Raw genomic sequence first — 17,516 nt, forward strand, 5'->3', positions numbered from 1 at the left:
TCCATAAACTGTTCCTTTATACCTGCAAAACGAGATTTTGCCAGGCACGGGAAGAGACCCTTCCAAGCCTTTGCAACACTGCCGTATGAGAAGCAGCAGCTCCCTCTTCTACAGAACTATAAAAGAGGCAATAGCCTTCAAACTGGAAGGATAGCCATCCCTGATTTACATCTACTAATACCTGTAAGCCCTCATCCCCAGTTAAAACATACCCAAAACACATTTCCTCACTTTCATCCCCTGTTACCACTCCCATCCACAGTAAACCTGTCCTCACCCATCAGAAATTACATATAGATTGCAGTGTCTTTGGGGTAAGGACCTGCCCTATTTCTTTTACTGCTGTGCATAACATAAATACAGCAGTGATTGTGCTTATATTGCGAATAAACCCACACGCATTGTGATTTGACTTTAGGGCACGCGATGGGATATAAAAGCACACTGCAATCCAAAGCAGCAGCCAGGATCTCTTACCTAAGCCTTTCAGGAATTTATTGACTCCACTCTGCTCTCCACTGGGAAGGGTTTCTAGGTACTCTTGGGCACGTACCTCAAACAAACCTACAAAGGGGTGGAAAACAGAATGCAGAAAGAAAGAAAAACCTGGTGAGTTCCAGTTGCAGACGCTGTGGGATGTAACATCACAAAAGCAGTCGAATACAACATTTCCTGTTTGCCCAGAGTGGACACACAGGGGAATGTTGCTCCAGCCAGGAGGACTTCCTGTCACACCTGGTCTGGAGCATCCTCCCCCTGCGTGTGACCAGGTAGATGGGCATGACCCTGGCAGACCCTATAAAGGGGCTAGTCATGCAACCATCTTCCTCTTCTCTCTCTCACTCTCTTTCGCTACTGCTCTTTTGCTGTGTGCTGGCTCTCAGCCAGCAGCACATGGGCTCCTCCCTCACAAGAACCCACACTTTTCTCTGTAACGAAAAGGTAAAGCCTGCCTTCAGGATCATACAGTGAACTGAATGTAAGTAAACCTTGTCCTTACTTTCTAAAAGAAGACTGCTGTGCCATTATTGTTTTTAAAAGGGAACAAAAGGGGATTTACCAGGAACAATCCAATCTGGACAAGCCAGACTGGATTGCTTAACTCAAATGGTTCTAACGAATCTATCAACTATGTTTTCTGCTGCTCCAGAGAAGCGGACACGGAGCAATGGATTCAAACTACAAGAAAGAAGATTCCACCTAAACATTAGGAAGAACTTCCTGACAGTAAGAGCTGTTCGGCAGTGGAATTTGCAACCAAGGAGTGTGGTGGAGTCTCCTTCTTTGGAGGTCTTTAAGCAGAGGCTTGACAGGCATATGTCAAGAATGCTTTGATGGTGTTTCCTGCTTGGCAGGGGGTTGGACTGGATGGCCCTTGTGGTCTCTTCCAACTCTATGATTCTAACTAGCTTCCTGCTATGCGCAAGGGAATGTGCTCTGCTACTAGCTCACTAGCGTGAGTGAGGAAGGATAATATTTAATCATTATATCCTCTCCTACTATTCTCAGCATTCCCACCAATACCACCTGAACAGCTCCTACGTGATGAAAGGGGCAAAGGAGGGCGGAAAAAAACCCCTGATGAAAAACACGCTTAATTAATCGCACGCCCCTTTCACCGCCCCCCTGCTCTCTCACCTTTAGCACCCTGTTTCCGCAACTCTCGCTCCTGAATGAAGCCCCCAAACATTTGCGTCTCCATGAAGACCTCCAAGAAGCGCCGGAGGCTCTTGGAAGAGACCGACTTCCGGAAGGCCTCCCGCTGCAGGGTCCTCTCTTCCCTCTCGGAGGGAGTCAGGAAGAGGGAGTAGTGCCCCACAATCTCCACAAAGAAGCGGACGAATGCTTCTGACACCACTTCGTTCAAGGGGCTGGACTCTGGAGGGGGGAGGCAAAAGGAGCAGGGAAAACACTGGTTAGCGGGAGACCTGGCCTTAACCTGCTCTCTTCCAGTCCCATCCTTTGAACTTGCCGGGGTGCAGTTTTGGGATGGAGGGGCCGTAGCTCAGTAGCAGAACACCTGCTCTGCACACAGGGAGTCCCGAGTTCAATTCCTGGCATCTCCAGGAAAGTTTGGGAAAGGCTTCAGCCTGGAACCCTGCAAAGTTGCAGCGAGTGTTGTGGACACAGACACTTGGAATCTGCCGTATTTAGAGTCAGACCATTGTTCCATCTAGATTAGTCCTGTCCACCCCAACTGGCAGCAGCTCTTTGGGATTCCGGACGGGGTCTCTCCCAGCCCTACCTAAAGTTGCTGGGGATTGAACCTAGGGCAAGCACTCTCCCAGAGCTGCGGATCTTCCCCAACACCAAGCCAGGTGAACAAATTTTCTGACTTGACATTAGGAAGGTTTCATGCGCAGGTCCAGCCACACGGTTAAGCCCATCCTTGTGACATCTCCACACCCATGCAGAGGGGCTATGAAGTGGACATCATGAAATATTTGGTATATTCCGGTCATCTCATACAGTATTTAAAAAAGGATACCAGGTTCTGAACCGTCCAATCTTTCAGAATGCCAATAGAAATAAATAAATGTACAAACGAAGGATCTACCCAAGTGATGCTGACACCATACACTACACAAACACTATGCAATAGAACAAAGGAAGGCTACCCTCCAATCTCTCTCCTTTCTCTTTACCCCCAACTGTCTACACCGATAATGTCTCATACAGTACAGAAACGAACTGTGAAAATGACTCTATGAAAAAAATGGAGATGCTATGTGTACTTTCCCTTGTTTATTTGTTTGTTTTGTAACAATAAAATCTTATATAAAAACTTTTTTTTAAAAAGGAGGATACTGAGAGTTGGGAAAGGGCAACCCACACGCTGAAGCACCTTTGCTCCAAGGAAAGGCTAAAAATCTTTGGCCTTTTTAATTTTTGGAAGGGGAATGACTAAGGGAGGGGAGGACATGGTAGGTAGAGGTTTATAAAAGCTCGGTGTGATTTTTCCTGGCGAAAAAATAAGAAGGTGAGAGGTTTTAAACCTTACCTTGCTTGCCGTTGGGAGCGCCCTCTTCCTTGTCGCTTGCCAGCTCGTTCCTTTGCTCCAAGATGTGTTCTAGTGCTGCTTGCAACTTCCGAGGTAAAATAGAGTCCTCATCTTCCATCTTAAAAAGAGAGAGGGGGGCATGTTCTATAGCAGGCGCCCCCAAACTGCAGCCCTCCAGATGTTTTGGCCTACAACTCCCATGATCCCTAGCTAACAGGACCAGTGGTCAGGGATGATGGGGATTGTAGTCCAAAACATCTGGAGGGCTGAAGTTTGGGGATGCCTGTAATACAGGCATAGGGTGAGACCAAGCTGCACACTCTGGGATAAACACTCTAAAAGCAAGCTGGAGGTGGCCCTCCAGATCTTATTAGACCTCAACTCCCAAGACACCATGGCCAATAGTCAAGGTAGCACACCAGCACCTGGGGGGTTAAAGGCTAGACCCCCTCTAAAGGATCCACTTTTAAACCCTTGCAAATGGTCATCGAGCACTGGAAGGCGGTGGCGTGGGGGCTGCTTCAGAGGGCTGTGCTGGAAACTTTGCCATGGCGCCATCAAAGCTGCCAAAGCTGAGCAGAGAACTAGCACAGAGTACAGTCTTGGCATGGAGCAACGACCGAGGTGGCCCTTTTGCGATGGTCATAATGTACACACCTGGCAGCCACAGATACTGGAAGGAGGAGAAGCTGGTGGCACACAGGGAGGTAACAGAAAGTGGCACCAAAAGGTGCAGATGTTGGGCCTCGCAAGAGACAGCTCTTGCACTCACTGCGTTAACTATAGCTCATAGTCTGCATGCTGAGTATATCTTGCTGATGTCTGCCTTTGAAACAGAGACCTCATGCGTACAAAGCGTGCACTGCGCCTCTGAGGTACGTACCGCCCCTAAAGAATGATGTAGGCATGGACGTCCCTAAGCATTGGTCTTAGGACGCAATAGTGTGTTTTGCCTGAATCCAAGGTGGGACGCACCACTGGCACAACCACCATCTACTTTTGGGGGTTTTTTTGGGGGGGGGGGTTGTAGAGAGTCAAAGTTCTCCTCATCCACAGCGTTCCCTCATCATAGAGTCACCTTTCCTGCATCTTTCCTTTGTACTAATACTGAAGCAGAACTTGAGAGAATAGCACCCCTGCGGACATACACTTATTTGTGAAAACCAGGGGCAGGGAGAGAATCATTCGTGCATTATTATTTTTTTGCTGCTTATGATATATTTGACCCCTGGTTAATAGGTCTGGCAGGTTTTAGAAGCTTCAAAAACCTGCAGAACCCTTTGACTCACTAGAGGATGGAGTAAGATGTGAAGAAACATACGCACAAACCCCATGGAAATCAAAGCCTCTTGCAAATGATTTCCAACTTTCTCAATGGCCATTTGTCTTCAGGCTACATTTACCATCACCCTCTTCAGTGCTACTTTTCTAGAGAATGAGGCGCTGGAACTCACCATGAACACCTCCCTTGTTCTCCTATAACGGCAATGGCACCTGTCTCAGTGCCAGAACTGAGTTCCAGTGAGTTATGGCTGAAAAAAGCCCTGCTGAGCATCCAGCAACGAAACAGAGCAGACTCCCTTGTCCTTATTCTTTCCTGTTCCTCCCCCCCCCAGACAGAACCAGTGCGGGAAACATTTGGCTCGCCAGATGTTGCCGAACTACAACTCCCATCAACTCAGGCCAATGACCACGCTTGCTAGGGCTGATGGGAGCTGTAGTTTAGCAACATCTAGAGCAGGCATCCCCAAACTGCGGCCCTCCAGATGTTTTGGCCTACAACTCCCATGATCCCTAGCTAACAGGACCAGTGGTCAGGGATGATGGGAATTGTAGTCCAAAACATCTGGAGGGCTGAAGTTTGGGGATGCCTGATCTAGAGGGTCAAAGGTTCCCCACACCAGAGATAGAATGGACATGACTGGAAGCAAGTTGTTCTTACCTGCCTGAGAAACCGGTTATTCACAAGGTCAACCACAAGGACCTGCTCGGACAGAAATACACAGAAAGAAAAAGGGGAGAAGAACATTACTGGGAATGGTCATCAACCTCCTTGGGAAAATGGCTGCCTTGTATACAGCTTTTTGGGGGGGGGAGGGGAGGCCCTGCCTTATTTATTTATCTGAAGCATTTTTACTCTTCTCTTCGGCCCCAAAAAGGCTCCCAAAGGCCTTGGCCTACCCCAATTCCACCGAGCCTCAAAGAGATATGAAAACCAGCCCAATCCCAGGGTGGTTTTTATGACTTTTACCACAAACCACAGAATGACAACTTTAAACATAGGGAAGCTGTTCCTCTTGAGTCTCTTACACACACACTTTCCCCTCCTTTCCCTGACTGAGAAACCACACAAGTTATTCCACACAACAGGGAAGAAGCAACTCATTGGGTGGGGGATCAGAGATAGGAGCATGCTCTTATCTAGCCCTTTAAGAAAAAGAGATATTCAATGCAAGTATGGTACCAGCAACTTATAGCCTGGAGGAGCAATCCTTGGACTTTAAAACAAAGATGTTTTGGTGCTTGGAGGTTAAAAAACAAAAAACCCAAATGCTAAGGATGAGACAATTAAGCCAAAATAGATCCAAGTGTTACTGGGTTTGTAGAAGTTACAGGTAGGTAGCCGTGTTGGTTTGACGTACTCGAAACAAAAAACTAAAAATAAAAAATTCCTTCCAGTAGCACCTTAGAGATTTGGAGATTTGGTCTGACATAGTTGAAACAAAAAAATAAAAAAAGATTCCTTCCAGTAGCACCTTAGAGACCAACTAAGTTTGTCAGATTTGTAGATTTCCTGGTCTTATTCTGCTGACTCTTCTTTGTGGATCTCATTGTAGGGCTGCCTTTGTATAGGTTAGAGTTATCGCCCTGTCCATGTGGGGATTGAACCCAGTACTGTGGTTGAAGTGTCCCACCCTAGTCTCTTCCCTCTGGCTGTTGGGGGCTGCTCCATCTAGCCCTTGCGATTGTCATCACCAAAAGCCATGGGGAGAAAAGGGCCTCTTCTCTTCTGTCCCACACACCAAATCTCCAGCTCAGATGCTCTATACATCTAAATATCATCCCTAAGCCCACCTGCCCCAGATCATCTTCCATGTGGATGTACCATAGCTAAAACAGCAACTGCTGAGGAAAGATGCCAGCAAGTGTTTCACATCACAGCCACTTTCTCCAGGGTTGTTCAGCCTAGCGCCTAGCAGGATCTGCCATGAATAAACCCTGGCCCCAAAGCTTGTCCTCCTCACACCCCCAAAACCTGTGTCCTGTAAGGACAGTGCCCCCCTGAACCTGTATCAAACAATATCCATTCTGCCGCCCTCCCTTTCCCATACTCTGGCCTCACCTCTTCCACGGGCAGCTCCTTGAGGCGGGACAGCGAACTGGAGAGCAGGCCGATCAGAAAGGGGGTAGGCGAGCACACGATGTCAATCATCGAAGGGGGAAGCACAGGGATGTAGGTGTGCTGCCACGTGAAGGGGTAGAGAAGGGCCACCATGGCATGGCAGCATTTTGACAAGGTGCTAAGAGGAGGAAACAGACGCAAGGGTCAGCCTGAAACTCTCAAGGCCCCTTTGAGATAAGAGACATAAATTAATAGGTGGTAACTGAGAAGGCGCGTGGGGGGGGGTGCGGGGGAGATAGCTGGCCACACGCACTGACACCTGGCCAGGTTTTATCCTGGGACCATGCCAAGCTTTCCAATAACCTAAGGATAAAAGGAGAAATCAAATTAATAGTCCTCATGACTGCAAAGAGACAAACTGGAATCTGTCCCCTGCAGATGATCGAAGTGCCTAGAGACCACCAGTCAGGTTGTGTATCCACAGCAGTGACCAGAGGAGGAATGACTGCTGGGAGGAGCACAGAGAGAAGAAACGTCATGGTACATCTGCAACAGCACAATGGGACTCATTCCTCTGCCCCAGCTGCAACAAAACATGTCACTCCTGCATCAGTCTCTACAGCCACAGCTGGCGCTGAAACCTTCCAACAGTTTGACCTCACCCCTAAAGGTGCCCAAGACAGATGGAGGCCAACCATCTACTAAATGTTCACATTTAGTAGATGGTTCGCCTCCATCTGTCTCAGGAGACAGTGTAGGAAGTGCACCTTTAGGGGTGAGGTCAAACTGTTGGAAGGTTTCAGCGTCAGCTGTGGCTGTAGAGACTGATAAAAGTGAACATTTAGTAGTTCAAGGTCAGGCAGGTACATAGGAGCGTTGTTGAGGTCATCCTTCTCCCCGCGCCTACCGCCTCCATCCAAGTTTTTAGATCTGATAATTCCTCCTCCATCTCCCACAGGTCTTTTCTCCCTTACCTCCGGAGGCATACAAATATGCAAGAATATTTCTGGTAAACAGATATTTTTGTGCGTGCAAATTTACCTTGCATGGTTTCTTTTGAACTCAAGAGACTGCCCTTCTCTTTAGATTGTGCAGATTGCTTCTGCAGTACAGTTTGCCACATGGAACGTCCCCAACCCTGTCAAAGATATACTGTGAGCTGCATCCTTCAGTTTGAGTGGCCACAGTTGAGCCTGGAGCGCTCTCTCAAAAGTGTGTTGTGGGGCTCGCATAGTTTTTGCACATGCTTCCCTCCATACAGACACAGCCAGCGCATGGACTCCTGGAGTCATGGGATTAATGGAGAGTCTCGCTTTTCACGCTGTGGCCTCTTAAATACGGGAAGGCGTGGAACAGTCCCAGAATTCCTCCTTTCCCCCCTGCTAGCTAAGCAATCTGCTAGAAAAGCCAAGCATATACCTCTGCTGGGGTCATCTCTGCATGGAAAGACAACACCAGAAAGGAACAAAGAGAGAGAAGAAACTAAGGAGTAGACATACGGCTCAGGGCACAGCCAACAGGCTCTTCTCAGCTACCCTCATGACTTCATGAGTGAGGGACCTGATGATTCAATCGGTCCATCACCTGCACCTACATGAGGACTCTGCCACTCCCGTTCAAGTGACAATCGCTAGTTCACATGGAAAAGCAGGATCAGCACAGGCATTATAGCAGTCGTGGGGGTCTTGGGGGACTCGCGGCCCTCTAGATATTATTGGACTACAACTCCCATCATCCCTGGCCATTGGCTGTGCTGGCTGGGCCAATTGAAGTTGCAGTCCAACAAAATTCTGGAGGACCACAGGTCCCCCATCCCTTAGATCAGCCTTTCTCAACATCAGGTCCCCAGGTGTTCTTGAACTACAACTCCCAATAATTCCAAGGCACTGGCCATGCTGGCTAGGAATGATGGGAGTCGTAGTCCCAACAACATCTAGGAACCCAAGGTTGAGCAAGGCTGCCTTAGAGAGCAACAAACATGGAGGAGCTTGCCGTTTCATTCATTGGCTTGGAATGCCCAGGCATTTGGGAAGCTCAAGTCTGGAAGCAGAGATGCTGCTGTGGTCCCTATGAGCTAGAACAGGGGTGAGGAGCCACAGGCCTGGAGGTCTGAAGCTCAAATGTAGGTAAAATGTGGCTCTCTAAGCCAGGGGTGGCGGCTCTTTTAAGCCCAGCAGGCCAGACTCGTCTCCCCACACCCAAAGTCCTACATAATGGCACCAGACATCCTTTTCAGAGTGCTATTTTGCCCAATGCTTTGAAAGAGGCCTCTGAAGAACTGACAGCCACCTGACTAGGAAAGATTGCAGGAGATGTGTGACCAGTCTCCCTGTGGCTTAGCCGAAACTCAGCCATGTGGGCTGGTGTGGGCATGTGCCCACATGTGTGTGGTTTCCCTTTGGACTGCACCCCCCGCCCCCTTTCAGGATCTCTCACACTTCTTGCCTTCCTACCAAGAAGGAGATGGTACAGGATACCCATATCTGATCACATACCTACCGCTGGCTCCTAACAGACGATTTAGAAAGGGAGGGGAAATAAAACAATGTAAATGCATGTGTATGTGTGCACGCGTGGAATTTGGGCGAAGGAGGACGATGTTGCTTTTCGGTAATGAGAAACGGATGCGACTACAAATGCCTCGCTGGCAGGCTATCGAGATGTAGATTTTCAAGAAAGATTCTGCCAGGGAGCATTAAGTAGAATCAAGCAACGCTGTTTTCACACGGAAACAAAAGCCGAGCAGCACACGCCACCCTCAGAGGCAGGTAGAGGCCACTGGTAACTCATCAGCTCTGTAGGACTGCAAACTCCTTCGAGCATCTGGGGGAGGGCTGGTATGTTACTAAGCCATGCACATCACGTCATTTTGGTTTTATGAGCCAAATCTTGAATGGGAGAGAGGGAGGGAGGGAGACCGCGCAGCCTGAAGGAATCATATGGCCAGGAAACCACTCACAGCTGGCTTGAGTTAAGCACCATGAGGGAATATACACTGAGCAAGAGGAGAAGAGGAAGTGTGTGTGTGTGTGTGTGTGTGTGTGTGTGTGTGTGTGTAAAAATACCCCAGGCCCGGCAACAGCTTCTGCAGTTTTACAAGAGAAATGGAAAGGATGCTTGCTGAGTATGAACTTATTTTTTAAAAAAACCAAAACAGGACTGTTTATATTTAGTACACATGCTGAGTTGCAAGAAATTCCAGCTTCCCAGGAATCTTTCAAGTTTTTGTTTTTTAAAGAAAGTTTCTAGTCCTCATGGCTGAATATTAAATTGTTGAGAAGACAATGCAGGCAACTCAAGGGTTTTGTAATCACACTGGCATAATTTGGGTACCCCACAAATAGGGAAACAGACTTGTGCCCAATTGGCAGCTGTAAGGGAATGCTTGACCTGTCGCCCCTGAGCCTGGCTTCCCTAGGTGGGAAATCCTTTCCGGCCAAGGGCTGGATGGAGCAATAAATGCAAATTGTGTCTTTCTGCAGTAAGCACATCCACACACAACCTACTCTTATCCTGAATTCAGGCCAGCAAATTTCATCAGAGTTTGAGGACACATTCCAGATAAGCCAAACATCCGAAGAGACTGGGAAGAGTGTAGCCTGGGGTGAAGAGTCTCTTGGGCCATATTTGGCCCATGGTTCCCCACTCCTGCCCTAGATGGTTACCTGGGCTAAAGGTAAAGGTAAAGGTAAAGGCGCCCCTGACCATCAGGTCCAGTCGTGTCCGACTCTGGGGTTGCGGCGCTCATCTCGCTCTATAGGCCGAGGGAGCCAAACAGGTTCACTTGGCTTTTTCTTTCAGCCCCAAAGTAAGATGCACTAAGGACATCACCCCGCTTGCCACTCTGACGCCTTTACTGGTTATTATTTGATATCATCTTGTGGGCTCTCCTTCCTTGGAGGTTTTCAAGCAGAGGTAGGACAGCCATCTCTCCTGGATGCATTAGCTGAGATCCCTGCATTGCAGGGCGTTGGACTAGATGACCGCTGGGGTAAAGGTAAAGGGACCCCTGACCATTAGGTCCAGTCATGGCCGACTCTGGGGTTGCGGCGCTCATCTCGCTTTATTGGCCAAGGGAGCCGGCGTACAGCTTCCAGGTCATGTGGCCAGCATGACTAAGCCGCTTCTGGCCATTTACCTTCCCGCTTGGAGCAGTACCTATTCATCTACTTGCACTTTGACGTGCTTTCGAACTGCTAGGTTGGCAGGAGCTGGGACCGAGCAACGGGAGCTCACCCCGTCACGGGGATTCAAACCGCCGGTGTTCTCATCAGCAAGGCCTAGGCTCTGTGGTTTAACCCGGTACCCCCTTCCAACTTTACAACCCAATGGGTGTGTGATTTGCAGCACCATCCTATTCATGTCTTCTAAGAAGGAAGTCCCACTGAATTCAGGGGGGCTTATTTCCAGGGAAGTGGATAAAGGGTTGCAGCAAAAGAGGAAAAAAAGAAAACTACCTTGGCTACCACAATTTATTTCAGTCACAAATTATTGGAATCTTTCCCTGCAAATGATGCACAAGCAAGTCTAACAGAAAGATTAATTTAATAGACTGGATTGGCTTAAAAAAAAAATTAAGTCATTTTCACGAGTTGAAAAGGGATGTTTACTATAGTTACTATGGTAAGGGGGAGGGGGAGGGACAAAGGAGAAAGACTTTCCTTTTCTGCTGGCAAGGTTTTTGGAGTGACAGATCTTTTCAGAAAAGGATAGAAAAGGGGGAAAGAAAAACAGCATTTGGCAGGAGGCCCTCAGACAGCCAATTTTTGCAGCAGCTGAGAGATGTAACAAATCACACAAGCACACACACCCCTCTGCATTGTCCACACAAGAGATGTGTGCAGATACACCGATGATTCACACACCGAGGGCATCTGTGTGATCAGCTGCGGAGGAGCGTGATAAATACGATCTATCATATGCCTTTCTTCACCTGCACAGGCTCATTAAATAACCTCTGCTGAATTACATCTAGCATTCCAAACCTCTGAGCAACTTCAAGCAGCTGCCTTGGCTTAAAGAGACAGAGAGACAGAGAGACAGAGAGACAGAGAGAGGTAAATCAAGAAAGTTGCTGCACAGAAATCTTAAATTTATTTCTTCAGAAATGTAAAACAATCCCCTCTTTCCCAAATAATCATCATCTGCGAATTGGTTGCTTGGATTGATGTGCCATCCTTCTATCAAATCATCAGGGCCATCAATAAACTATACAGTTTTAAACACAATAAAACAAGCACATAAAAATAAGCTGAATGCAGCAAATCTATAAAAACCAAAATTAATATACATGGCAGAATAAAACAGATCATCTTTTAAAAAGTTAATTTTTTGGGGGGGGGCAAGAATTTGGCTGGTTCCAAAAATATTTCTGAGTGGATGCCAGTCAAACCGTTTATAGCGACTGAGATTAAGTAGGCTGCAGTCAGTGGAAGCTTATGCCATAATAAAGATGTTAGCCTTTAAGGCATCTTTGGAAGACACCTGAAGGCAGCCCTGTGTAGGGAAGTTTTTAATGCTTGATGTTTTCTTATGCTTTTATATTTGTTGGAAGCTGTCCAGAGTGGGTAGGGCAACCCAGTCAGATGAGGGGTGGGTGTGTTTGTTGTTGTTGTTGTTGTTGTTTAGTCGTTTAGTCGTGTCCGACTCTTCGTGACCCCATGGACCATAGCACGCCAGGCACTCCTGTCTTCCACTGCCTCCCGCAGTTTGGTCAAACTCATGTTCGTAGCTTCGAGAACACTGTCCAACCATCTCATCCTCTGTCGTCCCCTTCTCCTAGTGCCCTCCATCTTTCCCAACATCAGGGTCTTTTCCAGGGAGTCTTCTCTTCTCATGAGGTGGCCAAAGTATTGGAGCCTCAGCTTCAGGATCTGTCCTCCCAGTGAGCACTCAGGGCTGATTTCCTTCAGAATGGAGAGGTTTGATCTTCTTGCAGTCCATGGGACTCTCAAGAGTCTCCTCCAGCACCATAATTCAAAAGCATCAATACTTCCGCGATCAGCCTTCTTTATGGACCAGCTCTCACTTCCATACATCACTACTGGGAAAACCATGGCTTTAACTATACGGACCTTTGTCGGCAAGGTGATGTCTCTGCTTTTTAAGATGCTGTCTAGGTTTGTCATTGCTTTTCTCCCAAGAAGCAGGCATCTTTTAATTTCGTGACTGCTGTCACCATCTGCAGTGATCAAGGAGCCCAAGAAGGTAAAATCTCTCACTGCCTCCATTTCTTCCCCTTCTATTTGCCAGGAGGTGATGGGACCAGTGGCCATGATCTTGGTTTTTTTGATGTTGAGCTTCAGACCATATTTTGCACTCTCCTCTTTCACCCTCATTAAAAGGTTCTTTAATTCCTCCTCACTTTCTGCCATCAAGGTTGTGTCATCTGCATACCTGAGGTTGTTGATATGTGTTTACAAATAATAATAAAAAATATTGTAACAACAACAACAAGCCACAAGATTGCCCATCCCCTCCACTCTGGGAAGAGCATTTCAAAGCTGGAATCCCATCACTAAATACGTAATGTCCCCAATAACCACCACCACCACACCTGAGATGGTGGGGCATATTTGAAGAAAGTCCTTGGATGATCAAGAATCATTTCACACCTTACAAGCCTGACTCCAGAACAAACATACATTACATTGGTAGAAAAACACCATGGCTGAAAAGGATTTGAAACAAATTTCTGATGAGATTGTACTTCTGGCTGTAGAAAGTGGTGACTCTGGTGATACTTTCCTACTAGACCGCACTAATTCTGATGTCCACCACTTTGATGATCTGCATTGTTGCATGATGTGGTTCATGCAGCTCCTCTGGCATGTTGCTCTTTTAAATTCAAAATGAACTGCACCTGTCTGCAAGGCCTCAAATGAAAACCAACACCCATTCCCATCAGCCCTGAGCGTTCCTGCTAGATGCTGCCAACACAGAAAACTTTGCAAGTTTCCCCTCTGACTGTCAAGGCTAGAAGCTTGTTTAAGGGAAGCTTACATTGTAATGTTTTAACTATCTTCCATTTTATGTCTTTAACACACACACACACCCAAATCAAAGCCAGGTTTACTACTTGATATCTTTATTTAAATAAGTAAAAAGGTAAAGGGGCCCCTGACCATCAGGTCCAGTCGTGTCCGACTCTGGGGTTGCGGCTCTCATCTCGCTCTATAGGCCGAGGGAGCCGGCGTTTGTCCGCAGACAGCCTTTGGGTCATGTGGCCAGCATGACAAAGCTGCTTCTGGCGAACCAGAGCAGCGCACGGAAACGCCTTTTACCTTCCCGCCGGAGCGGTCCCTATTTATCTACTAGCACTTTGATGTGCTTTCGAACTGCTAGGTGAGCAGGAGCTGGGACCGAGCAACGGGAGCTCACCCCGTTGCAGGGATTCGAACCGCTGACCTTCTGATCAGCAAGCCCTAGACTCTGTGGTTTAACCCACAGCGCCACCTGGGTCCTTATTTAAATAAGTATATATATATAAATATACCCTGTCCTTCTAATGCAAACAAATCACTCAAGGTGGCTTGTAGTAATTAAATTCACACCGTCATACCACAATGTCAAGCAAAATGCAATGGAGACAAACTTCAGGTAAAACAAAAACATGGAGACAGCATCTGCTTCCCAGGGCAAAAGCCTCCTGGATATTTTTTTCCCTGCCCCTCCTTCCACCACTCTGTTTTATATATTTTTTATTTCTACGCCCCGCACCCCTGCTGCCAGCCTGCTCACCTTCTCACTCTCCACACCTGCATGAAATTAGACTGAGGGTCAGGTAGTTCAATGATACAACAGTAAATTGAGTGCATGGATAATCTCTTGACAGTTTCTGGTGAATTTCTGAGCATAACTGATTTCAACTTTTTAAAGTCTTCGCTATCTTGGCCGCCGTCTCTCAGAAAGCTGCTTAGTCATTAAACTCCTAGTCTGAGGACTTTATTCAAGCCTTCCTGCCTCTGGAAGTAAGGCAGGTAGGTGGTGACCACAACAGGGCCTTCTCAGTGGTGGCACCCTGCATTTAGATTCATTGCCCAGGCAGCTTCAGAGGTCAATGTCCTGGCTTCCTTTTTGGCTCCAACCAGGTGAAAATCTTTTCTTCCAGCCATGGTCTTAGTAGATCTATTAGTTTTACTACTTATTTTGTTTAATGCTTGCATATATTTTTTACTACTCTGATCCTTGTGTTAATATTGTTTACCTATATAATATATAATTTAATTTACTCTTTATGAATTGTACATGTTTTTCAATCCTTCTGAAAGATGTTCCAAAAGCTGTGCCTGAAGGATGGCTAATAAATACCTTAAAGTCAAATTCATGTCCCCAAGTTTGTGAAATTTAATTTACGTAGAGAGGGAGGAGGTGGGATATTTTCTTGGATGCAAAAATAAGCATCACATTTTGGGAAACAAATATAAGGCACAATCTTGTCTACAGTTAAGCATGACCCCTCCCCACCAAGTTCACCATCCCATTGTCTTTTGTGCTGGATTGCATCCATGTTGTTCAAGATCGAAAAAACTACTTCAAAAAGTTATACATTCACATTTTTGCAAACATTTGATGGAGTGAGATGGACAGCATACAGGCAAGAAGAAAGAACCAGAAGGGGGCAGTAACATGGCTGGGCCACAGAGACAAATTCTCATTCAGAATATCTGAGCTTCTAACATTTTTCCACATAAAAAAGCAAGCCTTTTGCTTGCATCCATGAGGACTAGGAACTTCTCCCCTAATGTTCAAAGCAAAGATTCTCAGGATTCCAGTTCATACTGCATGCAGATGTACTCTGTCATTCTCTGCTGTGTTTTCCCATAGCTTGCCTGAATGTTGTTCTTGTCCACCTTAAAAAAAAAAACCCACCCAACCCTGACGGATGAATGAATTTTTGGCTCCTCTTATGGCGGAGACCTCTACAGCTTTCCCCTTCCTTCTCTCAGCCTCATGGATGCAGCAGGACTTTCTGGGAATTGTGAAAACAGACAGGCTGTTGAAAGCTGATCTTGAGCTTATAAGCGTCATTACTCATCTGTTAAGTTTTGCCTTGCTGGCTTGAAGAGAGAACTCAACTCCCTCCATCCTCAAGTGTTTAAGAAATGGCCGGTTGCCAAGCACCAGCTGCAGAAAATCTTAAAGGAATCTGCCCCCCCCCTTTCTCCCCACCGTAAGGTGCGGGCGGAAAAAGTTTTGCTTGGATCGCTTGCTGACAATAAACTAACAGCCACCTAAGCTAGTGGTAAGAATGCTAAGAATTGCATTGCCACATTAGACCAAGTTCCATCAAATTCAGCGAATCTTCTCAAGCAGTGGCTAGCTTTGTAAAGCTCACAAGTAGGGCGAGAAAATATGAGCATCTGATGCTACATATCCCCAGGTTCTGGTACTTAGGGGTGTTACACCGGAGACTTTTAAAATATGAAATTTTCTGTTTGTTATGTTGAATAGCTGCTGACATTCCTATTCTCCTGAAACCTGTCTTAATGCTTAAAAAACCCCCACACATTTAATTTTAGTTAAAGCCATCTAAGCCTTCACACATAACCACTGACAGCGTAATCTCAGTTATCTCTCAACTGTTATGCAGTACAGACACCACTGAGATGACATTTCAGTGATAAATAGGGGTTGGGGGTGTGTCTGCCTGCGAGGGGAAAGCAATCTTGCTCCACACTCACCCACAGAAATATCGGCCACGATGTCGCACACACCCACGCAGGTTATGCGCAGCTGTGGGTGAACTGAACAACTTCCCGACAATTTTAAAAAAATATCTTTGTTCAACGTATTGTCCTTTGAACAACTGGAAAAGCAAAATCCCTGAGATATCCCTGAAATGCACTGGAAACCAGTTCAGTCGGGGGTGGGAACCTTTTTCTGCCTGAGGTCTCAATTAACTCACAGGCAACCTACCAGGGTGGGGGTGGCAGTGGAGGGAGAGGACATCCGTGGTGGGCGGGACCTGAGGTTAAAGTGGGCGGAGCAACAGTTATAATTCCTAACCTTTGTAAGGTAGGATACGGTACATTCCAGCCAGGCAAGAAACCAGAGGTTCCTGCCCACGTCTCTCTCTAGGAGCGAGCCGGCAGTAAATGACAGTGTGTCAGTTATTAACAACAACAACAACAACAACAACATTTGTATACCACCCTATACCTGCAGGTCTCCAGGCACTTCACAGGATAAAATCACACTATAACATCACAAAATACATAATCAAAATAAAAACAAGAACAACCCAATAACCCCCTCCACACACACACTCATTTTAAAAGGGCATTGAATGTCAGTCAGCCAAAGGCATGGTTAAAGAGGAACGTTTTTGCCTGGCCAGTTGAGGTTATTAGCAAAAGCACTATCTGCACAGACGTGGCTGAGAATCATGAACACAACAACTCATCCCCAGTACGTCTTGCCTCCGAGAAGCAGTTGCCGAGGCTGAAGGTCCCCGCCTCCCCACAGCTGCCCAAGTCTCCTCCTCTCCAGGGATTTCCCCAAGCAATCGGAGAATGCATGAACGTGTCACCTCTCCTCCTTCCTTTTCATGCCTCTTCTGGTTCTGGGAGATCAGGGGGGAGGGGAGCTTGTTGCAGCAGGAGGGGGAGACACCCGTGACTCTTCCCCAGCCTGACTCATCTCTGCCTCTTGGCCTCCCTCCTGTTTCAGCTTCAGCCCAGGGGCGTAGCCAGGATCAAAACTAGGGGGGGGGGCAAGCCATGGTCGTTCAGGGGCGGGGCAAAGGCACAGAAGGGGAGGGGCCACAAAGTGGGCGGGGCTAAAGGGCCAACGGGCCTGATGACATCGTGGCGGTGGCAGCAGCGGCCACCTTGTGCTTCTGGGGCTGGTAGCGTTGGCGGCTACCCTGCTTGGCTGGAGAGGACGGGAGGGTCGGGCAGGCGAGAGGGGATGGCAGGGCGGGCGAGGGCGAGGCAAGACACGGCCGCAGCCACGACAGCTCCGAGGCGTTGCTGCATATCAGCATAATATTTCAACCATGGTTCAAGCCCCACCTTAGGAAAAAAATCCTGCATTGCAGGGGGTTGGACTATATGACCCTTGTGGTCCCTTCCGACTACAATTCTACGATTCTATTGATATATTACCATACCATATGCATCATTCTGCTTTCTTGAATTGTCCTACTCCTAGGCATAGCAGCCAACTCCT

The 17,516-nt window shown here is 47.3% G+C and overlaps 1 protein-coding gene across 6 annotated transcripts in view; it reads right to left on the minus strand.

Moving 5' to 3' along the window:
- DENND2A (DENN domain containing 2A) overlaps window positions 1–17,516 on the minus strand; it is a 70,944-nt gene that overhangs the window by 1,193 nt on the left and 52,235 nt on the right. For all 6 annotated transcript variants that reach the window (XM_060279930.2, XM_060279932.2, XM_060279931.2 and 3 more), the window contains exons 15-19: window positions 6,345–6,522; window positions 4,944–4,985; window positions 3,002–3,119; window positions 1,639–1,878; window positions 478–564 (exon numbers count right to left, since the gene is read on the minus strand). In XM_060279930.2, the coding sequence (XP_060135913.2) occupies window positions 478–564; window positions 1,639–1,878; window positions 3,002–3,119; window positions 4,944–4,985; window positions 6,345–6,522 (665 nt within the window). The remainder of the gene's footprint in view (window positions 1–477; window positions 565–1,638; window positions 1,879–3,001; window positions 3,120–4,943; window positions 4,986–6,344; window positions 6,523–17,516) is intronic.

The sequence above is a fragment of the Zootoca vivipara genome, chromosome 9 (genome assembly GCF_965207765.1).
Source record: "Zootoca vivipara chromosome 9, rZooViv2.hap1.1, whole genome shotgun sequence".
Classification (NCBI taxonomy): Eukaryota; Metazoa; Chordata; class Lepidosauria; order Squamata; family Lacertidae; genus Zootoca; species Zootoca vivipara.